This window comes from Phodopus roborovskii, unplaced genomic scaffold, assembly GCF_943737965.1.
Source record: "Phodopus roborovskii unplaced genomic scaffold, PHOROB, whole genome shotgun sequence".
Lineage (NCBI taxonomy): Eukaryota > Metazoa > Chordata > Mammalia > Rodentia > Cricetidae > Phodopus > Phodopus roborovskii.
The window spans coordinates 1,992,705-2,017,978 of record NW_026126460.1 but is presented as its reverse complement, the minus strand read 5'-3'; the positions used below and the strand labels follow the sequence as shown (position 1 = coordinate 2,017,978).

Below are 25,274 nucleotides of genomic sequence, written 5' to 3'. Positions count from 1 at the left end.
ACCAAGCAAGGCTACCACATTCTTAAGGGCTTTTTATAACAAGTAGAAAGCAACAAAGCCTCCAGATAGTCAGCTGAAGCTGATGGATGTGGGCTTACAGGTCTGAAAACCATTTTGAACTCTTATTAAAGTGATGATGCTAAAGTATATTCATGGCCTCCAACCTGGAGTCCCTAAGACTTGCAGAATGGACACACTGCTGAGAGGTGGGTAGACTCCCTCCCCACCTTAAAAGAGCAGCTTTTCCTTCCTCTGTTTTTGCATCCAAAACAAAGATGCTTACCTGGCAGGAGACAGACCATGATCATGAAGATGGTTTTCCAAGGGCAAGGCACCCCTATGGTAATCCAGATGATCTGACCCCATGATTTCCCCAAATGTAGGAAACGACCCTACAAACAGACAAACAAACAAAACAGCCCTTTGTCACAAAATGCATTGTAATAATCCCCATGACCTAAAGAAGGTCACAACCACCAGATAAGATATCTAAGGTTGATGACTAGCTACATTTATGATGTCATTATTAATGTGTAATGTGTTAATAAATACTACATGCATAACTTTTGAGAGCTATAAAAATATTGGGTAAGAAGTCTTATCTCTGATCTTGAGTGGGATGTTAAAAACAGGTCCATTACAAAAGTATCTTCTGTTCACTCATCATGGAAATGCTTGATATTGACAGTAGAATTCTGTTTTAACAGAACACATTTTAAAACTCCTAAAACATTTAACTAAGATATGTATGTGTAGACAGTATGACACTTCGGACACAGATACTTATAGAATTACTGGGCTGTCTGTTGTTTTGTGACTTCAGACACCCTAACCTGGGTTCTCTGAATTATATTTATTGCTTATTAGTAATATAACTAAGTAGAATAACCTTAAGTACACAGATTCATTTTCCTGACAGAACAGGTAATATGGAACGCCTAATAAATCTTAATGAACAATTTTGACATTTCTATAGCCATGGTAAGTGAGTTGTAGATTGTTTAAAATATATGTTTTGCCAGTAGTTGGTGATTTGTGTTGCAGTTGTTTATACAGTGGGTTTGGTGTAGAGTTGTTTGAGTTTGGCATTAATTTCCATGTGGAGTTAGAGAATGGCTTGTCATCAACATTGTGGCTGTAGCTGTCACTGTTACTGGTGACTATTTGGGGGGGGGGGTGGTGGTCTCTGGTTCTACCACTTTACCTCTCCGGCTAGCTACTATTCAGCCAGGAGATGGTTTTCGTTTCTTATGGTTGTCATTTCTATAAGGTTGTCTGCTATTGGCAATTTGATGGTAGTTTTGATTTGGTTTGGGTTTTGAGGCAGACTCCTGCACTGTAGCCCAGGGTGGCCTCAAACCTCAGTCCTCCTGCTTCAGTCTCCCAAGTACTGGGATTATAGACATTCACAACCATGCCTGGCTTTCAGGTTGATTTCGGTAAATTTAAAATTATGAATATCTAGAATCCTGTTAGGAAACTAATCTTGTCATTTGAAGGTAAATATGGCTAATCAAATGAACTGAAAAAAGATAGCGATTAGCATGTAGCAGGTATAAGCCCTAGCTAGAGTCATGTACCAGCTTAGACAGATTGGAATGTAAGCATCTATGGCTGCATGGCAAAACAGCTGTAACCTGGGTGAAGGGAATGTTAGCCATAAAACATACTTTTTAAAGTCTGAATTTATATCATCATAGTGGTAGAATTTTTTAAAGAATTGTTTCTTTTTATTTATTTTGTTTTCAGCCTACAATGACAAAATTGTTGCATTTTTGCGTCAACCCAACATCTTTGAAATTCTACAAGAGCGTCAACCTGATCTTACCAGAAACCACTCGCTCAGGTAACCAGGGTTTTGTGATTTGTTTCAAGGGGCATTAGCACCAACATAAAATCTTAATGGCACTGCCAGTTATCTGGAGACTTGCTTTCCTTCTGATATTGTATAAGGTTATATATGATTATGTTCTGTCATCAACACCAGCTCATTTTAGTCCCAGTTTCCCTACTAGGCACAGAAGTTGAGTCAGATTGACCAAATAAACTAGAATCTCTGTTACAGAAGAAATACTAAAAGGAAACAAATGTGCACAGCCAAGAATACATCACAGCCTGCAAACAATGACGCTGACATTGTAAGTGCAGCTTGAATCAACAAGAGTAGTCTCGTATTTGTTGAGATTTATGAAGTCCCAGCCTTGACGTTCCATTTTCCTTCATGAAAACAGTAGAACACACGCGGAGAGTCTGATTTCCTGTGTGAATTCTTCCTCTGATGGCATGCTTCCAGTCAAATATGCACTCCCCCTCCCTGGCGACCTAGCCTCTTCTTGGTTTGTCAAGCAGGGACTTTCCTTTCAAACTCCACGCCTTTGAAACCTTTCAACTCCACAGTGGCTCTTAGAGTCATGATAGAGGACAGTGTTTCCCCATCTCAGTGTGCTATGCATCTCTGCTTGCAGCACAGGGGAAACCTTCTATAACCTGCCACCCACTTAGTTTACGCTTTATCTTAATGGTAGAAATGCACTTGCCAGTGCTACCATCCTTGTGTGTAGCAGTGGTTCTCAAAACTGATCCACCTTGTTTCCCCCCAAATAATGTAGGAGCTTTATAAAATAAAAATGCTGGGCCTCCCGCCTCCCCCCAACAGGTGCACACATTCCTCTCCTTTCCATACTCTCTCCAGAAACTCCATCCAAAAGCATGGACAGAGCCCCAGTACTGTTTCCTTTGAGTCTCTCCTTGTAATTCTACAGCACAGCTGCCTTCAGGGTCCTCAGTTAACTACAAGTCTGCATAGATCTCACATGGTAATCTCTTAAGGAGAAATTACTTCATAGTGTTTGAGGTGTTTCCATCTGTTTATGCTTTGGGACTCTGTGCAGATTGTGACCATGGAAGCATGAGCAAGCAAGCATGACAAGCCAAATGGAGCAGGAACTTAAGTGGATGAGATAATGCTGTTTCCCCTACCCCACATGTGCCACTCTGTGCTTCCGTTTACTTTTCATAACAACACAAAGGGGAAGTTCCTTTATTTGAGAGACCATTCTGTTTCATATGGTTTAAAACTGCATTGTAAGGAACATTGCCACAAATGTAGAGGTAGGGGTCTTAAGTTGGGGTCTTTAATCTCAGATTTAAGTGATGTCTCTGATAATGGATTGCTTTAGTCAGCTATCATTATAACACTGTACCTGAGATAACTGATTTGTAAACAAGACAATCAAAAACCTTAGTTTAGTTTTAGTGTTTCTAGTCCTCGATATGGTGGATCAGTTGTCTTTGGCCCTCTGGCTGGGGGCAGGGGTCACCAGATGGGAATAGCAGAGAGCTAAATGCTCACCTCACAGCTGAGAAGCTGAATGAAAGATTTAGGATCCAGGTCTCTCAATCCACATTGGGAGCACAACCCCGATGACTTAAAACCAACCTCAAAACATCTTCGGGAAGTTCCCAGCACTTCCCATCGGCACCATCTTGAAAACAAAGACTAATTTCTGGACCTTAAGGACACATGGAATAGAACCCTGGGTAATCTGTGTGTCCCAGGTGTCTGAGTGTTTTGTTCATGCCTGGCCAGGGATTGATTACCAACACCAGTACCAGATTCCTGTGTGTTCTTCTTCAAAACACAGCCCCGTGAGAGAAGCATAAGCCTTCCTTGTCCGGGAGTAAGGGACATCGCTGGAGTCTGGACTGGATATCTCTTTGCTCTGTGCTTCTCTTGAGTCGCTTGTCTCAGCATAGCAAGCAGCTGAGTCGGCTTTCTTCATGGCCATTTTTCCTTGAGATGCCACTCTTCTCTTTTCCTTTAGAATGCCCTCAGTTTTCCATGTACAGAATGGCTTTTGCTTTCAACAGCTGTTCTGAAATCTTGGTTCTCTCCGATCTTATCATAAGGTTAGGATGGTGCCAGTTTGTCCCTCCCCATTCTTAGTCCTGGAACAGGCTTGTTTCTCTGGTTCAAAAATGAATGTCCAGAGGAAGACTGTGTACCGCTCTCTCAGAGGTTCCAGGTTTGGTTTACAACCACTTGCAACTCCAGCTTCAGGCCATCTGATGCCCTCTTCCGACTCCATGGGAAATTGAGCTCACACATACACATACCAACCTCCACATACATATACGGAATTTAAAATAAGATGATTTCTTCAAAACATGAAAATTAAGATTTTCTGCCACTTCTAGCTGAAGAAAAGTTCCTATTGGACTGTTAAATTCCACGACTCCTTTTCATTGGCAGATAAGAATCATACCAAAATACCTACTGTCTGTGTAGATAAGAGTTTGATTGAAAAAAATTGAATATAGTATCAAAATACAAATATCTTTCTTTCATACACCTTTTAAAAATATTTTGAATGAATATAATACATAACAATTCCACACTTTTTTTTTTTTTTTTTTTTTTAGTTCTGGCATTTGAATATTGCTCTGTTACAAGCAAGGATCATCAGCCTGAGTTAAGAATTTCTCTTTGGTGGATTTTGGGCCAGCCAGGAAGCCTGTTGCCTATTAGCATTGCTCTAGTCAGGTGGCACCAGACTTCTTAGAGAGAGTCCCTGGCCATGAGAATGATACTTATGATACTTGCTTTCATTTTGTGTAAATAAATCCCTCTCATATTTTAAGTTACCAATAATGAAATGGCTTGAACGTCCCAAGAAATTCTGAGCCACAAGAAGCAAGCAGGCACGCGCCTCAGTTCACTACCCACGATTCAAACACGACAGACCTTTCTGCTCCTTTCTGTCATCTTTGCTTGACTTGAAGTTTTGTTGTCGTTTAATTTTATTCTGATTATATTTTTAAATTACACTGGCCTTGAAACTATAGAAAAATAATTTTGTAGAGTTTAAAAGTCAAAGTTCCTAAAAGCTAGCTTAAGTAAAACTAATCTCAGTGCTCATAATAGCTAACCTATTTCTCTTTCAGCTTGAATGCAAATGAATTCTTCCACTTTAGAACAGACCTGGAAATACTAACTTCAGCCACCACGCCTTTAATCACAGCACTCAGAAGGCAGAGGCAGGCAGATCTCTGAGTTTGAGGCCAGCCTGGTCTACAGAGTGAGTTCCGAGACAGCCAGAGCAGTTACACAGAGGAACCCTGTCTAAATAACCAACAAAAATACAAAAAATACAAAAAAAAAAAAAAAAAAAAAAAAAAAAAAAAAAACTCAAAAACTGAGCTGGAAATATCTTGTCTAAACAACATGAGTTTGCAGCTGCTGACCCTGCGGCCTACTCTTGCCAGGACCTGCCTCACTCTGCCTCCCTCACTTTGCCGGCCTTGCTCCGCTCCAGTCTCCTTTGACTTGTTTACAGCTCACTTAAATGTGAGGACCAACATAGTGATATTCAGATCCTGCTGCTGTGCTCAATGTAAAGAATAGAAAATGTAGATGAGGACTATTCTTTTCCTGCAGACCATTTATATAGGGATTACCATTGGGTTTTTAAAAGCATCTCATTCAAATAATTGGCCATTGAACACTTTTGGTTCAAGTTTCTCATCCCTCACTAAAAGGCCAGAAGTCATGGCTCTTGGGAAGTAGTAGGTATGTATCTTAAGAATTCGTAAGTAGGCAGAGCTGCATTTGAACTCTGACTCTACAGTTTACTTACCACCAAAGGTGACTCTGAATGAAGCCTTTGAGAGTCTTTCAAGTTATTACTCTAAGAAAAGGGAATCTTGTTTCTACCTTTTGGTGTCCTTTAAAGAGTAAACGAGTGAGGGTTATGAAGCATTGTGAGCAAAGCAAACATGCATGAATGGAGTTAGACTTTAGTTGTCTGTCATTTACATCTCGATTACATCTCAAAGCCTGAGCTGAAGATGTGTCCTTACCTTCTTCACATTTTCAAAGCCACTAGCTTTGAGACTGATCATGCTTGTTAATGGGGACCATGTAGCCCTGTGCATGCACTGCAGTTAAGGCTTCTTTAGGTCGGGATTAACTTCTGTGGAGAATGGCTTGCTGGTGTGATTTACACCAATCCCTGTCTCTAGAGTCTTTCATTGAGAGAAAGAGAGGAAGAGAGAGGAAGAGAGAGAGAGAGAGAGAGAGAGAGAGAGAGAGAGAGAGAGAGAGAGAGAAGGGGAGAGAGGGCTGAGCAAACTCCAGAAGACATTTCTGAGGGCTAAAGTTTAATAAATTACTTGCTATATATTATTTGAATATATTGAGTGTTGTGGGCTTCTGACAAATACTTATGTCTCATTTTTGCATTTTGGGGGTATGTTTACTTTTAAGCCAGAGTTCAGGGAATTATAGTTTTAATTTATGAATATATTCTCAATTAGAATACTTCTTATCAAATTCATAACAAAGTAATATGAAAGTCATCATACAATCTGGTATTCATAGGTATTGATTCTTTAGAATTATGGGCTATGATTGGCACACAGAGTCCAAAATTGTTTCGTTGTACTGGTTTCTTCTTACCTATAGACACTAAGTTCTAAGACCCCAGTATTTGTCTGATAGTTCCTGTGGAACAGAATTCTATATATGCCGTGATATATACTTTCAATAAAATTTGACCTATAAATTTGACACAGCAAGAATGTAACAATTCCAAAATGAAATAGGGCAAGTATAACAATATGTTATAGTAAAAAAGTTATTAAAATATCGATTTTTTAATATCTGGGAACTTTATATTTAATGTTTTTTGAGCTATGGTTGATTATAGGTAACAGAAATCCAGATAAAAAGCCATGAGGATAAAGAAATGATTCAGTGGTTAAGAGAACTTGCTTCTCTTTCAGAGGACCCAAGTTTGATTTCCAACACCCACATCATAACTGCCTGTAACTCTAGCCCCAGGGATTCTAATGTCCCTGGCACTCACATACATATACATGTAATTAAAACTAAAAATAAGTATTTTTTTAAAGCCATAAGCATTGCTATATGGGTCGTCACATCATAAGGAAGGGAGGGAAGGAGGTGAAGAAAGGGGGCAGGGAGAGGATGGGGGAGGGAGGGACATGGAGAAAATGGGACTACTGTGTATGGAATTGCATTTTGTTGGATGCATGGTTCCCATCACCATTAAATTGTGAGAAGTGTCATCATTCTAACTCTATTGAATCTACTGTTCCTCATAAAATCCTTAATACATATCCATGGAATGAACAAACAGTATGATTTTGGATGTATTGCCAACATCAGTACAGAAAAAAAGTAGACCTCCAGAAACCTAGCTGGACTCTATTTCCAACAGAGCCTTCTGTTGAAAAAGCATCTAATAACAGGCTTGTGAGTTTGAAATCTTTGTAGGACCTACAATATAATAAGCTCCAGGCCAAGCATTTGCATCCTAAATATGCTTGTTTTAAGACAAAGAAGCAGAGTTAAGCAAGTCTTAGTCCTTGGCCTGTAGATGATTTATATCTATGTATAAGATGTCATCAACATATGACTAACTCATGTCATTTCTGTGTGTTCAAAAGAGTCACATTCTAAACCCAATGTATAGAGTGGCAAGAAGGAAGAAAATGAACCTTTCTATTGTGGGCCATCTGTCAAGGCAAACTGCCTGTGACTGTGATAGCCATAATGTCCATTGCTAATTTTCCATTCTTGGCTATGCTATGTAGCATTAGGGAACTCTAAGCATGTCTCTACAACTGCCACTGGCAGTTTTAGAAGCATGTGTATTTGCAAGTGTGTTACCCAGTGCCTATGCAGGAACCCAAGTATGCAGAGTTCTCACTGCTGGCTCTGATTGTCCTTAACATGTGCCTTCTGTAACTGCAAGACCAGAGAAGATTGGTTTCTGTGAGAATGCTTTCTGCGGAAATTCCAGTCTTAAGACATTGCTCGTTGTCCTCAAGTGGCCTCCTTCCTGGTGAGAGTGTCACCCTCTGGAGGCAAATCTGTGCCCTGGGAGGAAGTGGTTACACACTAAGTGTGAGAGGCAGCACATATGGGCAGCATTTCCCTGCCATTGTCATTAATGCAGCTTAGCATTTTTGCTTTAATCCCTTCACACCTGCCTTTTCACTTCCCTAGGTAGATGCCAATTTAGTCACGAATCCGAAGTCAGCTTTCCAAGTCTTTTTGTTTTCCTGATACAGCAGAAAATGGTGGCAATATTGTTTATTATCAATGTGGAGTGTGGGTGATAGGAGTCTGTTATTTTGGCATTAGCTGATCATGTGCCTGATAGTTTACTGAGCTCTCCTGTGTATAAAACTCTGTGAAGCACATGGACAGAAGTATATAGGAGGAAGGACCTTTACCCTCAAGAAACTCATATCTCAAAAGGAATTTATAATCTTGGTTATAAACCACTTAAGATTGAATGGCATTTCTTCACATAACAGGGTCACTTCCTGCTTTCTTCCTTCCTTTCTTTTTTTCTTTCTTTGTTTTTTGTTTTTGTTTTGTTTTTTGTGTTTTTTGTTTTTTTGTTTGTTTTTGTTTTGTTTTGTTTTTGAGAAAGAATTTTTCTGTATAACCTTGGCTGTCCTGGAACTTACTCTGTAGATCAGGCTGGCCTCAAATTCACAGAGATCCTCCTGCCTCTGCCTTGAGAGTATTAGGTCCAAAAGCTTGTGCCACCATACCTGGAAAAGGCAAAATGGTTTTTGCTTTTTGTTTTTGTTTTTTTTTTTTGGGGGGGGGGTTGGGCTTTGGAATCTTTTCAAATCTATATATTAACAGAATAAACTTGAATAAATATAATAAAATAATATTCAGAATCTTCTAGTTATAGTCAAATGTGTTAATAATATGTCTCAAGCTGTATAAATTCCAAATACTATATAGATTTATGGAAATTCATATGAATTAAATCTCATTTTCTAAAAGGAAAAGAAGTATTGTAGGTCAATCACATTGACTGTAGACACTTTTATTCTGGAAAAACTTAAATGTTTGTAAATGTAAAATGCATACCAATTTCCTATGATTACAATTTTTACAAAAGATAAACCAAGAGGTATGTAAATTAAGTTACAACTACAAAAATTAATATGATGTAGATCCCTGAAGGATGTGCTATTTCTGGAAGTACTACAGTCCCAGGGTAATGTGTGGAGAGGTTGGGGTGAGCTCCTGGCCCATCTCCCTGCTTCCAAAATCCACTTAATATATTCTCCTTGGGTAGAGGATTATCACATTTAAACTGATACACACAGTTCTAGACTTATCTTTACCAGGATACTGAAAGGCAATAGAATTAATGCTTTATCTGGGATATTTTTTTCAGGAGTCAAATAATTGATGCTGAGACTATTACCAGTAGATAGAGACACTTGTCTTTTGTTTCTCCAGTGTCTGACTCAGTCCCATGCTTTGGTCTCTAATGGTCTGTGACATGCATCCTTGGCATTATCACAGTCACCATCTCTCCTTCACAACAGAAAGCTTACATGTTTAACTGATTCATTGGTTTAGCTCACCAGTTTATTTAGAATACCCCCAATGTTATAGTGAAAATGTTAGTGGATGCATCTCATGGTGAGTGAATCCTACCACTTTTTGCAAGATACTGCAGAGCTTTTGTTCATAGGATAAGGCATGCTGTCTTTCAGGCATTATTTAGCATAACTGCATAATATCCTTTCTAAATCCATCTATTCATTTTCTCCTTAGCCTGTGGAAACTTCTATTATTTAGCTTCTTTTAATAGTTTTCATGATATAAAACAATAGTGCAATAGAAGAGCTCTGTCTTTCCAGTCAGGTAGAGAATTGTATGGGAGCAAAAAATACATTGTCATACTTCACACCAAGGACCTGGTGGCCTAAGGACAGACAGCCCTGCTCACTAACACTTAGAAGAATCCCTGTCTAATTGCTAAGCACTTGTGTTATAACTGCTCGTCATGGGACATGAATTCACATGTCAGAAAAAAAGTCATGCATGTCATCTACAGTATCCAAAATATGCTTTTGTCATTTTCTTTGTTTTGATCACCAAAATGAGAAGACTTGAAACTTGCTGCAGAATCTGAGATTGTGTCTGCAGATTTCTAGTAGATGAAGGTAGCCGTTTGAGGAACACTTGTCTATAGGATATTGGGCAAATCAGTGATAACCAAAGAGCATTTCCTTCTTCATTCTTGGAAAGTATGTGCCATTTCTGAGACTCACACTGCTGAATTTCTCTTCCTTTCCCTTGGTTCATTCACTTAATCACCAGTAACTTTTTTTTGTTTTGTTTTGGTTTGTTTGTTTGTTTGTTTTTACATGAAAAAATACTTTAGAAAGGGCCTCTAGGCTAGGTGTATGTTTAACCTAAAACAGAGCTCAGTTATCTGAACAGAGCACTTTACATAGTTTTATATAATATTGGGAATTGCCTTTGATTTTCTATAGCACCATAAGTTCCGGGACAGGCAATTTTGTGGTTTTCTTTATTGGATTCCAAGTCTGTGGGAGACTGTGGCCAGCACAAACTAAGTGCTTGAGAATGCTTGAAGAAAAACCGTGTGACTAATAGAATAAGAAAGTATAGAGAGCTGGGAGTGGTGGCTCATACTTTAATCCCAGCACTCAGGGACCAGTCTTCTCGTTTTGGTGATCAAAACAATGAAAATGATAGAAGTCTATTTTGGATACTGGAGATGGCATGTATGACCGTTTACCACCATGTGACTGAGTTTGAGGTCAGTCTGATCTACAAAATGAGTTCCAGGAAAACCAGGACTATACAGAAAAGCCAAAAAGAGGAAAAAGAGAGACAGGGAAGTGGAAAGGAGAAGAGGGAGAGAGGGTGGAAGGAAGGAAAGAGAGAAAGAAAAGGAGGGAAGAAGGAAAAAGGGAGGGAGGGAGGGAGGAAAGAGAGAGAAAAGGAGGGAAGAACGAAGGAAGGAGGGAGGGAGGGTAAGGAGGAGGGAGGGAGGAAGGAAAGAAGGGAAGAAGGAAGAAAGGAAGGAAGGAAGGAAAGAAGGAAGGAACTGATTCAGAAGATACCAGATGGTGTGATCTAGTGCTCTCCCCTGGAAGCATGACCCATAGCTTGTCACTGTGACAAATACACTGTCATGGTAGAAAACTAGTCTCAGTCTGCCTTGGTATGCTCTCATCTGAAAAATCAAAACCAGTTGCTTTTATTGTCTAGTATTTAGCATATAGAAAGTGATGAGCAGTGTTCCTACGGACATCCTGCCTCTGATGCCAACCTCCTTTCTTCCCTTTGCTGTATCTTCCTTGTGACTCAGATGAGTGATATGATATTTTTATTTTTCACAGGATGTCTGCAGGCCATGCTGTGATCTACATCATAGCATCTGTATCATTGCTTTGTTCAATTCCAGTGAACACAGTTATAGAAAGTGTGAGCCTGTTTTTTGCTTTTGTTTCATTTGCCTTGCTTTATTGTGATGGTAGACTGAAGAGATAAAGTGCATATTTATTAGACATAGCTTCAAGATCAAAGCATATCATTATTGACCCTTCCACGGGACTTCTTTGGTTAAGGAATTGTTCATATTTTTACAAGATAAGTTTTTTTTTTTAAATTTAGACTTTTTAAAAAAGCTAATTCTTAGATCTTATAAAAGAATCCACTAGGTAATTGGCTTTGATTTTCATCATGTGCTTCCAAATATGCTGCTAACACTCGTGGGACACCATTTTCCTGGTTCTGATCTTCAAGGTGGAGTGACTTTACGGGGAACAGGACAGCACTGACTTGTGTTTTATTTTGTTGTTTTTGTTTGTTTTTCTTGTAGTGCTGCAGGGGGATGAACTCGGGGCCTCCTGCATGCTAGGCAAGGACTCTACTACCTCATTCCAGTCCCACAATGTTCTTCTCAAAAGCAAAGGCTGTGTTTGTTGGGGATTTGTATTCCTAAAGTTTTCATTACACAGTGCCATTTAATAGGTACCCAAGATGCTATGGCTGTGATAGAATATGTGGTTATCCAATAAGTTACATCCCAAAGCCTGACATACCCATTTGCACTGTTCCCTTGACTAAACAGGGAGAAGATCCAGTTTATCCGAACTGAAGGGACTCCTGGATTGGTGAGGCTTTCCAGTGACGCAGACCTCGTCATGTTACTAAGGTATGGGACACTAGGACTTCAGGGAAGTATCTGCTGTCAGATACTTGGAACATTTTAGAAAGTCGTATGTGAGTGTTGATAGCCTAAAAAATGTCTCCTTTCTCCTCAGTCTTAAAGAAATCATCACATTGGAAGACATGGGATGCAGCTTTCACAATAGTTTGTTTCAGATTATATCTGCTAACCCCCAGACTTGCTTACTCATGCTTGTACACCACTTGGAAAGGGAAAGATTATAAAGACAAACAAATCAAAACTCTCTCAATGGGTGAAACAAGAGGTGGCCATATAAGTTTGTGCAGCGCACCCCTCAGCGCAGAGCAGAGCAGAGCAGAGGTTGTGTCTATATTTTCTTTCCACTTTTTTCTTCCTCAAAATGTGCTTTGTCTCTTTTTGCTAGATTTTAGGCATAGCTTGTTTACTTTATGGTTTTGAGAGTTTATGTTTGGGAAATGAAAAGGTTGACGTTTGGTCAATGGTTCTGCCAATTTGATGGAGCTTCATGGAACTGACCCATTGCACTTTCTTTCATGGTGGTTAAATTGAGTTTGGTTTTAAATTTTAGAATACTTTGGAAGGGCAACTGGAACTTTCTCGTGTTTTATATCATCCCTCAAGCACAGGCAAATCACAACTAAGCTGGGAAACTGCCCTGGAGGTCTTCCTAGGACCAAGGGCAACAATGATGTGCTGGCCACTCAGGCAGTGTGTGCCTTGTCCCCTGAGTGCTAAGGGCCACAAGGTGTTGTGTTTTCTTATTTGTTTGTTTTGCTTTGAGTTTTTTTTTCCTATTTATTTTGACCCTGACCCTGAGTCTCTCCCTCAGGATTTGTTGCCATATTTCTTGTTACTTGTTTGTTGTTGAAGCAAGATTCCAAAGGTACAGTCACTTCCCAAAACTGTCTTCACTCAACTCTAAAGACCCTTAGGGACAGAGTGTCACTTCTCAATCTAGCAGGAACCCTTTACACTGAGGTATCCTGAACTAGTTCTGAAAATAGTATAGTGTTCCAGATAGTCACAAAGATTGTTGCTCTATTAATGGCAGAAAATGATGTCTCTGTCAAAGTGTACACTTTTGTTATAAGAATAAATTAATAAAAAACAGAAGACTTGCACCTCTTAAAAGTTCAGCAGCAGGAAAGACAGACAAGGAACCAAGCAACTTAAGACAATACAGGCTTTTATTCGGGACAAAAAAGATCTCTGGTGGGGAATCTCTAAGAACGAGAGCCCCCGTTCGCACACAAGCTGGGCTGGTTACAGGGCAGAAAGGGAAATGGGGAAGGAGGTTGAAAAGCTTCCCTTTGGCCCGAAATTGGCCATTACTAGGAGTGAACAAAGAATGCTGAGTAGTAAGTGAAGAATGTCAGGTGACAGATAAACATTATCAGGGTTTCTGCAGGAGGCAGAGGCAGAGGCAGGAATTAAGAAAATATGTATGGAATTTGGATTACTGTGGTCTCACTGACACCAAACCAAAAGGTTTTCAAAATGGTGTGACCATGGCTAACAGTCTTATTCTCTATTTGTCTTTAATTAAATAATCTTTAGATAACATAGTCTTAAATATTTTAGTTTTATTGCTAAAATATTTGTCCCTTATTAAAGATCATAGTCTACATGAATTTATTATATGCTACATGGTTGAATTTAGAAGTATTTAAAAATCTCACAAATAAAGAGCAAGACTACATCATCTTTTGCTTGAGAAAATAAGCATGTTCACCGACACTAAAGGGCTTTTGAAGAAGTTGAAGAATTTATTTACACATAATAATTTCATAGTTATGACATGTTATGCACTCAATTCTAGACCATCATTTCATTTGAGTAATCAAGTGTATCTATTAAGAGTACACAAGGGTACAATATACTATCTATACTTACCTAATAAATAATATTTACTATTTATTAGAAATATGGGGCGTCTACTCACATTCTCAGTTCTTTATACACTTAAGAGTGTACTTGCTGCACACTTCCTGAGCAAATCTGTGTCTCTTAGGGTCTTATTTCTTAGAGAGGAGAATCAGTCCTGGTATAAATGTTCTTGATTGTCACTAAGCCACAGTGTGGGACATTACTCAAATCAAAGTGAACCCATTAAAGGTGTTTTTCTATTACTGTTATAAGATATAAAAATTAAATGACTTTGTCAAATTCGTCATTGATTATTCACTTCCTATATGCTTTTGATAACCAATTTCACTTATAATGTACCTTTATCAGGATTCACATAAAAAAAAAAAAACTTTAAAGTTGTATAAAGAAAGATGCCACAAGCAAAGGCAGGAAAAAAAATGTAGCAAGCTGGAAGAGTGGTTTCAACAACAGATAATGAGCTGGTGAAAGATGACTTTCAATTATTTCCAAAGAAGAGAACCACAAACTGGGCAGAGAAAATGGTGACGGTGTCTCACAGGCATTGATGAGTATTTGGTTAATACATACATGTGTGTGAAGATACTGATGACCATAAGATGCAGTTTTGTACAATGAGTCACCATTTTACATGACATTTGTAGAACACAAACAGTCTGATGATGCCAAATGAGGCCAAGGCATTCTCATATTATCTGGTTTGGGAAGATTGAAGTTTTTGTTGAGACAACTTTTCTGTTACACAAATTGGCAATATCTTGCAAAATTAAAAAGGCTAAACATGTGTTTACATTTTTAAGAATTATGTATTTCTTTTTATGTGAGTGTTTTTTTTGCATACAGGTATACACGTCATGTGTGTGCAGTGCCTGCAGAGGCCAGGGAGTCAGATCCCCTGGTGCGGGAGTTATAGGTTGGTGTGAGCCACCATGTGGATATTAAGAACTGAATCCAGGTCCTCTGTAAGAACAGCAAATGTTCTTAACAGTCAGCCATCACTCTATCCCTAATCTGGTCATGTTTCACGTATTATATTTTCATATTCTTTGCAGATAAACACTTAGAAAATGCCATCATCTTAGATATAGTGAAAAAAAATCCATGTACCTATTAGTAGCTATAAATACTATAAATGTGTACATTTATATTAGATTAACATTTATAAAAAATTAAAATATGTGAGGTACCAAATTCAAATAATACTAGTTAGTATGTGTTTTAAGGTTGGTGACCTTATGTTTGCACTTAAAATCCCATTATAATTAACTTTTATTCTTATGGGATGGTGATTTAGTATATGCCATTGTTTTTGGTAAACACTGAAGTCCACCAAAATGAATATGGGTGCTTTTTGAAGGTGCCTTAAGCACATCCAAAATGTCAATGTGAATGTTTGCTGGAAAACATCTTGTGTATAGATTTGTAGCCAGCCACAATTGTAGTTGAACTCCAGGTCTTGGTGTAGAGGTTAGGATGGGTTAGGTGGGTGTGTGCTTGTACTGAGCAATTCTGCTTTTGTGCATGTATCATATTCACACTAAGAAACTCACATATGCGGGAGAACCGTATAGAGGGCATTCATAGTGCTATTGGTGATAAACAGCAGGCAGTTGGGTATCTTAATTATGGTTTCTATTGCTGTGAAGAGACACCATGACTACAGCAACTCTTCCAAAGGAAAAACGTTAACTTATTCTCAAAGTAAGCTTACATTTTTAGAGGTTTAATCCTTTATCATCATGGTGGGACATGGTGATGTACAGGTAGACATGGTGCTGGAATAGGATATATCTTGCTCTGCAGGTAATAGGAAATGGTCTGAGACTCTGAGCAGAATCTTGAGCATAGAAAACTTCAAAGTCTGTTCCCACAATGACACACTTCTTCCAATAAGGCCATACCTTCTTCAACAAGGTATGCCTAATGGGGACCAATTACATCCAAACTACCACATGGGGGAAAAGTAAATATTTTCCTTCAAAATATGGATAAATAGTATGTTCATAGAATGACCTGATATACAGTCAGGAAAAGGAATATTTTAGACCCTTATGTAAACATACAGATATCAAGCTACAATAATACTATTGATTAAGGGCGGTGGGTGAAATTCAAGCATACTAGATACTTACTGAAAATATTTAAATCGCATATGGCAAAAGTATGTTTTACCTGTACATGGTTGTTTTCAAGTATGAAATTGTAGAAGGAAACTACCTCATCATGGAGGAGAACAAGAGGCATGTCAGGGTCCTCCCTCCTCCTCATTGGGGAAGCAGTTTTCTCAGTCTCTTTGGATAATGTATATTTTCTATGTCTTGCCTTTTCCTAGCTTATTTGAGGAAGAGATAATGTCGTATGTGCCTCCACATGCCTTACTCCACCCCAGCTACTGTCAGTCCCCGCGTGGCTCCCCCGTTTCATCTCCCCAGAACTCACCAGGTGAGTCTGTCTCCTGCACATGGGAATTCTCTGAGGAACACAGGCAGGGAGTGCTCTGCCTACAGGTACACACACTGGGTGGTATTGGCTACCTTTTGAAGTAGCTTGCCTCCTTGTAAGTTCATTGACTGAAAGATAATAAATGGGAAGATAAATGTTAGTAGGATAATGTAATACACACTCTCATTGGAATTTCTTGGAACAACAGCCTGCAAATAACAACATTGGGACTTATTATTAATTATGAAACTTGATCTTTAGTTGGGGCTTTTCCCCAACCAGCTCTTATAACTCAAACTAACCTGCTTCTATTAATCTACCTTCTGCCACATGGCTTTTACCTTTCCCCAGTACATAAATCCTACTTGCTCTGAGTCTGGCTGGCAACTTGCCTTTCTTCTTCCCAGAGTTCTCTTTCTCCCTGGAAATCCCACCTATCTTCTCCTTCCTATCTATTGGCATTCAGCTCTTTATTAAACCAATCGGAAAGTACCTTGGCAAAGACACATCTTTACAGTTTACACAAATATTCCACAAGAATATAATGTATCCCAAATTTGGTTGAGGGTACAGATCTAATTAACAATAAAAACTCTTGGTGAGGGTCTTTAAGCTGATGCAGAGACTCAAGCAGCATATGACGAAGACATCTTGAATGCTTGGGATTAGATTCAAGAACCATGGAAAAGAATTGAGTCCTATGCTAAAGTGTTACAAGACTGATACAGACATATTAGGCACAAAATACTAGGTGAGCTCTTTTGATTTAAAAAGTTTGGTTTAGGGTACAGATCTGATAAGCAATAAAAATGATGTCTCTACTTTCAAGGAATAATATAGAACTTAAATTATTTAGTATATTGGACTTGGGTGTTTTCCCCCTATCGTATAAGATAGTACAAGGAAGATGAATGGGCAGATGGAAACTGCTGATGAGTGAAAACTTACCTGAACTCTTTTGGAAGGGATAGATGTGAATTAAGGGGTAGTGAATGTCTGGGTGAGTAAATGGTATAAGTGGAGCTTTATAAAAGTGAATTTTTAGGGAAGGTATCCATGATCTTGACAGAACATTTATAACTTTATTATAGGCAACGTGTTATTCACACTTTAATAAAATTTTAGACTATTTTAGTAGAAATCCAGACTTCAGATGTGTCATTGAAAGCTGCTGTGCTCTTTAATTTATAACGTGTGTTCTCACACTTTGCTCTGATAATAAAGCTACAGTCTAATTGAACACTACAAGCAGGAAAAGCTCTATTAATTTGTCCATGTAACACAGATTTATTGAGCATCCAACTATGATACAAGCACTGAACTGGAGCATGGTGGTTTAAAGATGAGTAACATAGCCTCTCCTTTTGAAGGGTTTGTGGGTGAGTCAGCAGTGACTATGAAGCTCAGTGGTCAGTGCTGTAATGGTGAGACATCTGGGAACATAGGTGTGGGAACAGTTGTTTAGGGAAGATTAAGATAACAGGTGTGAGGGAACCTTGAAGGATAGGTGACTAGAAATTTGCTAGGCAGGGCTTGAAATTTTATTGGGTTATAGTGTACTTGCCTAGCCCTGGGTTTGGTCCCCAGCACTAGATAGGGGGAAAAATTTCCCAAAGACCAAACAGGAAAACAAAAATCAAAAGAACTAGAAATTTCCCAAATGGACCAAAGATAAAAGGATATTCTGGCTAAAGGTGTGGTGTGCACTAACCACAGATAGGGAGTACAAAGGAGAAAGAACAGAAATAGAAGGTAGTTTTCAAGATTCAGGTTGAAAATTCAAGCCAGATTGAGGCCTTTCTATGTGACCAACTCAGTACAGACCAAAGGTCATTAATAACTTCATGAATTTCAACCCACTGACCTGTCTTTGGACCTCATCGTTAGCATTCAGCTCTGCTAACCATGCCCTGAAAATTGGCTTCTGGTGGAACATCTGAAACTTTACAAAAAGTAAAATGCCAGTGATACCCTATTTTATGACGATCAGTTTAATGACAAAGGGGAGGATGGCAGAATCTAAGGGACTGGAGGCAGAGCAGTCATTTGGGAGGGGCATCAGTGGAGGGAACACAGGGATAAAGGGATGGGACATGTAACATGCTGAGATGTTAGTACTGTGTCAGATAAGGAAAAGCCAAGGCTGAGTAGGTCTTCTTTCCCACAGTGCCCAGCAGATGTTGGCATCACTTGCCAAGAAAGGAAGAAGGGTTTAACTTGAAGAGAAATGTAAAATGAGTTTGGCTTGTTGCATATTTTATTGAAACATGTAGTGGCTCTCAGTCTGAGATACCCACAGACAAGAGGAAAATATAGTTAGGAGATACCAAAGACAATTGGGCCATACAGACTGACAGCTAGGAATTCAGTGTCATAAGAACTGGAGACTACAGTATAGGTTAGAGGAAGTATTGAGAATATAAAACAGGATTGTCTCATGAAGAACTCTAATATCTAAGGATTTACTAAGGAATGAACAAAAGGGGTAGTGAACTTGGAGTAGGATTAGGAAGATGTTTCCAGGGGAGTCCATTTTCAAGGAGATGTGGTTAATATAGCCAAATACTCAGAGGGTTCAGAAAGAATGAAGTCTTAAGAGAGACCATGGAATGTGAAACTCAAAGTTATAAATTACCTTTGCCAAAGCAGGCTCTAGTAGGTGATACATTGAATTGCGCCAGGTACAACATGATGTTAGGTGAATACCACAAGTGTAGAATGCTCTTTTTTATAAAGTATAGTTGCCACAAAAACAAAGTTGAACAGTAATCAGAAGCAGAAAATTGAAAGATGAGACTCTCCGCTGGGGAAGGTGAACCTGTGTGTTCAAGTGTCTCGGGGTCCTGCTGATTGAGACACAAGCTGTTGCTGCCATGGAATCTTTGAGAAGGCAGTACACCACACAGATCAACATTGGAGCGGTTAGAGAGACACATATGTGGCTGACACATGAAGAGAAATCAGTGTGTGACACTACAGGGGGACATCAGAATTCATTGCTGGCCTCAATGGGTTCTTTTACCATTGATCTCCTGCCAGAAATTTGAGTCTCCTTAAATAAAATGGATGTAGTAATAATCACCTCACCTCTTGGGGTTGGTTTTGTTTTGTTTTATTTTGTTTGGCAGTGGTGGTGGTGGTGATGGTGGTGGTAGTGGTGGGGTATCTGGCATTGCAAATATCCAGTTAACATTAATTTATTCTTTTTTCTTTCTTCTGGAAATATGCACAAAAGTACACTTTGTCCTTTGGTGAGCCATTCATGACTGGCATGTGTGAGTCGATTTCTTCTTGACTTACAAGCTTGGCTGGTTTAGGCTTTGAATCATTTGGAGAGGTCTTTGTCTTAAGTAGGATGTATGCTAAAGCTTTTAGTGGGTCGTCTTTTTGTCTTGCTGTCTTATGATTAAAACAAGTGAAGTCATGTGGAATTCGGTTCATGCCAGCCATAGCCTCCCCGCCTTTTTTTTCTAGACCTTTTCCAAGGTTCTTCCTCCCTAAGAAAAATGTATTCTGAACCCACATAAGCATGTTCTCGAAGACTTCCTGAGCGTTCTCTCCTTCTGTGTAGACATTCTAAATGGTGACAGAGTACACATCATCTTTTAGCGTCACAGATGCACCCAAATAATTCATGGCAGTAATAAAGTGTATTTTGGAAACTCGGAGTTAAACATTTTCCAATGACATGTGTAATCCAGCCATATCTAAATTGCTAGCAGTGTTTGTGGTGGTTTTAATTTGCAGGAAAAATCATCTCCATATTCTTGGTGCCTCTTTCCCAGCGGCCTTGGTTTGATGTTGAGATGGGGATGCACTGTCTGATAATAGTGGAGACAACCGTAAGTGACCCCACGTGAGAAGAGCCAGGCCTCTCTCCTCAGCTCCTCTGTGGAGGGCTCTGTTTTTCTGAAAACAGCTTCTGCTTCTGGCAGGCCCCTTGCAGGCCGTGTAAAATCAACATTTCAAAAATAATTTTTTAAGTAGTCTTGTGCTTTTCTTGTGACCAGAATTTCGCCCATTTTAGTGGTTGGAGAATGATATTGTGAAAATTATGACTAATAAATTTTAATGATCTTCACTCTGAGTACCTAGGAACCTAATAATCTTTCCATAGTTCTCCTCATTCCAAGCACATTTTCATGTCTTTTCAAGAGAAGAGGGTCTTTGGAAACTTTGACTCACTGCTTTCTGCAGCTGTGAGAGTGTTCATCTAAAACTTTTCAAAATTCTGGAATATGAAGTTTTATTTTTCTAGGGCCATTATAATGCTAGTCCAACCTCAGCTGTGTCCAAAGGAAAAGATCTCTGCCAAATACTATGCCAAATAGGAAACCAAAAAATCTGCCTAGGGGCATATCTCTAGGAATTTAAGTGCAATGACACCTAATTTGTCTAATATATTGGAGATATACTTTCCTGTGTGCATTTTCCAGGGCACAAAACTATGGTGTCAGTGGCATGAGAATTTGTTTAACACCACATTTATTGAAATTCTTCATGCATATTGTTTTTCTCCTTGTTTTCATATTGGTGGCATGAGGTGCTGCATGGTGTGTGTGTGTGGGGGTCATTGAGTCTGAATGTGGGTCACAACTGTGGTGATGTCACTAGGACTGGAGTGGTTGGAGCTAGAAGCAGCATGAGGTGCCTGGACTCAAAGCACCGAGGAGCCTCGTGGGTCTTCATCAGGGTTGTCTCAATGGAATAGACCATGGGAGGGGTTATTTCCTCCCAAAGGGATCTTTTCTTCCCACAAACACTTGGATGTTGCTGGTCTTCCCCCTTTCAGATACATTTCACTTCTCTGTGTCCCTCCCCAGTCTTCCTCATTCTCTTTTCCCCTCTGCTCAGTACTGTTAAGATTTGGCTGCTAGTTTTAATCAGTTTTTTATTCTTTGGAAGTTCCATACATTCATATAATGTTATATCGATCAAATCTATCCACTAGTACTATCTTCTGACTATCCCTAGCACCCTCACCCACCTCCCTCTGAGCTTCATGCCCTCCTTTTTTTTGTTGTTGTTAGTAAGCCCTGAGTCCAGCTAATGGAGATATTTTATTTTTTGTTATTGATCCTCTTTTTCCTCACCCCTGGTACTGCCAGGATGGGGTACCTTTCAGTGTTCCCCTTTTGGTAAGTTACTTCTTGGTCAAGTCTGAAAGGCCACAGTTATCCATTTGTTTTCAGTAAATGGTATGAGCCAAGCCTGACGACTCTGGCCTGCAATCTCAGCTACTTGAGAGACAAAGACAGAGAGATAGCAAGTTAAAGACCTACTTAGGCTCCAAAGTAAGTTCAATGCTAGCCTGGGCAACTTAGTGAGACCTTGTCAAAATAAAAGTAAAAAAGTAGGCTGAGTGTACACGAAAGCCCACATCTAATCCCAGGACCAAAAAAAAAAAAAAAAAAAAAAAAAAAAGAAAAGAAAGAAAGAAAGAAAATGAAAATAAAAAGGTAAGTGGTATGTGAATCTCCTTAGATGTAGGACTTTCGCTGCTCCTAGGAAATAGGAATAGATATGAGCCTTGTACATCTGTGCACATCTCCATGCCTCCCCTCTCAACAGTGTTGTACTGTGCTCCAGAAGATGAGACTGTAGACATTGTTGTAATGCTCCTTACCTTGTTCTTTGTTACTAATGGGGATTGTTGTGGAATATTTATGCACTGTGTGAAGATGTGTTGCTGTGATTGGTATTATAATAAAAGCTGAATGGTCAATAGCTAGCTAGGTAGGAGAGGATAGTTGAGATTTCTGGGGAGAGAAAGGAAGAGGAGGCAGAATCTAGATATCAAGTTGGACATGTTATACTGGAAAAAAAGTAAAAAGCCAAATGGCATAACATAGATTAATAGAAGCAGATTAGTTACATTTATAAGAGCTAAATGGGGAAAAGCCTAAGCTAAAGGCCAAGCTTTCACAGTTAATAAGAAATCTCTGCGTCATTATTTGGGAGCTGGCAATCTAAAGACAGTCCAACAAGAAAGTTTGCTTCAAGGGATTGAGAGGAAAGTGTGTGTGTGTGTGTGTGTGTGTGTGTGTGTGTGTGTGTGTGTGTGTAAAGAACCAGGGAAGAAGTGGGCCTCTAAACTGTACTAGGACAGAGGCCTGGAGTTGTGTAGTCAAGGTTCAACTCCATTCAGAGCAGAGCATAAAGCCAACTGGATTCCAGGACCCAGAAGCAGAAAAACACAGACTTCTCCAGATTTTGCTGCCAAAATTCTTCTGGTGTCATCTGAGATATTTTGTCAGATAGGATTTTATAGTTTGTTATTATGCAGTGTTGTAACAGTGAATGGAAAATGCACAGATTGTATGAAAGTTCTTAATATCTACCTAGCAGTGACAAAGAATAAAAGCCCCAATGGCTGTTACTTAAAAAAAAAAAAAAAAAAATGTTCCTGCAAATACTTAAATACTTAACACAATATTAGCCATCCATGAAGTCCATCCTCCATCCTCCATTTGATCATTTCCTAGAAGCAGCTGATCTTTTCCCCATGCAATTCCCTGTGGTAAGACTCTAAAGACTGCGAAAGTGCTCTCTGAGAGAAAGGGCCTTCCATTGCGGTTGTGGTACCCATACATTTCTATCAACTCTTTCTTCCAAGAACATATTTTGGTTTCTAGAACCAAAATAACCTCATTTTTTCCTTGGAAGCTCTTGGAAGCTCTTGGCAGTTAAACCTGACTTGCATTAATTGTATGACAGCTGGTTTGGGGTATGGTGGCTCATACCTACAATCCCAGACCCGGGAAGATGGAGACAGGAATTATTTCCAGTTTTTCAAGTTGCAGGCCAGCCTGGGGTATATAACAAGCCCTGCCCTCCCAATTTCTTAAAAAATTTGTATTTTACCCATAAACAGTTTTGTAAGTTATGTTAAACAAAATGTCATTATGATTTCTTTATTGTTTTTTAAAATTTACTCTAATAACACTATCCTTTCCCAAAACAAAATTAACCCCTCAGAATTAATAAGTATAATATTTGTTCAAAACTATACATGGTAAGAATTCTACTCATACTTTGAGCTTTACAGCCACCACTGAAGCAACTCCCATGATGCTCTAGTCCCTTTCCAACATATGATACTTAGCTCTGAGTCTGGTGTCCATATTAAAAGCAGATTAACCTCTGGAATTACATAGCTCTTTCAATATTAATTTTGTTGCAAACCATCAGTGACTTCTTGTACTGAAGAGTGAAGTCCTAGCAATTAGACTCAGTTGCGAGCCCACTAAGGCTCAGGATTCTGTCTTTTCTGTGTCACATTTCCTACCTTGCCCTCAGTCAGTTCTTACTGGCACTATTTCCTCAGACAGATCTTTCTACAGCTACCTATCTTATCTGCTGGCTCACAAGACAATCCATACTCTACTACTAACCTTTCAAACCTTACTTCAGATCCCTCCAAAACATTTCCACCTACTACACATGTGTGTTCCCCATCTCTCAATAAGTTTCTTAAATACATGTTCTGAGCCATGTGTGGTGGTGCATACCTATAATCCCAGCACTTGAAAGGTGGAAGAGAAGAAAGGAAATCGAGAATTCAGGCTGTGCCTGGTTACAAAGGAAGTTTGAGACCAGCCTAGGCTACGTGAGACTTAAAAACAAAAACAGCATTTGACAAAGGCCAGCAGCACTATTTACTGTAATTTTAAGTAATATATATGAGATTATTTTTATAATGGAACTATTAGCAAAAGAATATTTGCCTTGAACTATTTTTGTTCTCCATCTGTAAGTCCCTTACCTAGAGTGTAAATGGAGGTGGAGCTAACTTTTAATTTGTCTATATTGAGAATGACAGAACCCACTGTAGGATTTCCCACAGCCTTTTAAGGCACCTCATTATACAGTCATAGTGTATAAGCTTCTTCTTAAAGTAATCAGCTAAAGAATGATGTTTCTTTTTTAGTCTTTCAAGAGTTTTTATTCAGTCTTTGATCTTCATTTTCTATATTCCATCAGTGACTCCTGTTGGTTAAGTTTCATTATGGCTACTTTCTGGGCTGTTTGGGTTACTAGTGTAGAGCTTCCCACAGCTTTCTTGGGTTTCCCCTGTGGCTGAATGGTTCCCTTTCTCCATCCAGCAGCAGCCCTGTGTTCCTATGGTTTATGTCTCTTTGTGGTGCAATGACTTCTTCAAGCACTTAGGCAGCCATTGCCCTGTGTTAGCTATTGGACACTGACCACATGTCTCACTGATTGTAGTTAACCTTGTGTATAAGTGATTCTTTAGCTTGGCTGTGTTTTGGAATCATCTGGAGAGCTGTAGAAAACACTTAGGCCTGGGTCCTACCCCCACAGATTCTGATGTAGCGGTTTTGGGTATGGCCTAAACTTTGGGAATTTTTTAAAGTTTCCTAAGAGATTCTGATATGCACTCAAGATTGAGAACCACTGTTTAGAATTCTCTTTTGTTTACTATATTTTGTGAGATCAAATTTCTTTGTTTTCTTCGTGACTTATTAACTCTTTGAATAAAGGATATATAACTCTATATGCATAAGCTCCAGATTACTAGGAGCCAGTCTTGTGAATAGCCATTCCTGAAGCTCCAATGTGTTTGCCTATGTGTTGAATATGTATACACAAAACATTAACAGCCAGCACAGCAGAGGGCTTCTTAAAACATAGACATTGCATAGTGTCATGTATACACTAACTTATTTCATCCATGGGAGTTACTGATCTCCCATGATAAACTCAGGAGCTCTCCTGTCCAGTGTCTGTAGAGTATCCATGACTGTTGTATGCAACTCAGTATTTATTTATACAGCTTCCTGTGTCTCTGGCTACCACCATCATTCCCCACATTGCTTTTAGCATCTAACAGATCTTGTCAAATCCCAAATTCCTGGTCCTGGCATAGGATGTAGACAGGAAGCTGCTTCC

The 25,274-nt window shown here is 39.1% G+C and overlaps 1 protein-coding gene and 1 non-coding gene across 4 annotated transcripts in view; one reads left to right on the top strand and one right to left on the bottom strand.

Moving 5' to 3' along the window:
- Hecw2 (HECT, C2 and WW domain containing E3 ubiquitin protein ligase 2) overlaps positions 1-25,274 on the top strand; it is a 331,621-nt gene that overhangs the window by 263,606 nt on the left and 42,741 nt on the right. For all 3 annotated transcript variants that reach the window (XM_051190202.1, XM_051190203.1, XM_051190204.1), the window contains 3 exons: positions 1,750-1,846; positions 11,955-12,038; positions 16,255-16,364. In XM_051190202.1, the coding sequence (XP_051046159.1) occupies positions 1,750-1,846; positions 11,955-12,038; positions 16,255-16,364 (291 nt within the window). The remainder of the gene's footprint in view (positions 1-1,749; positions 1,847-11,954; positions 12,039-16,254; positions 16,365-25,274) is intronic.
- On the bottom strand, positions 9,013-9,208 carry LOC127226559 (U2 spliceosomal RNA). Its single transcript, XR_007834890.1, has one exon. It is a non-coding gene; the product is annotated as a U2 spliceosomal RNA (small nuclear RNA).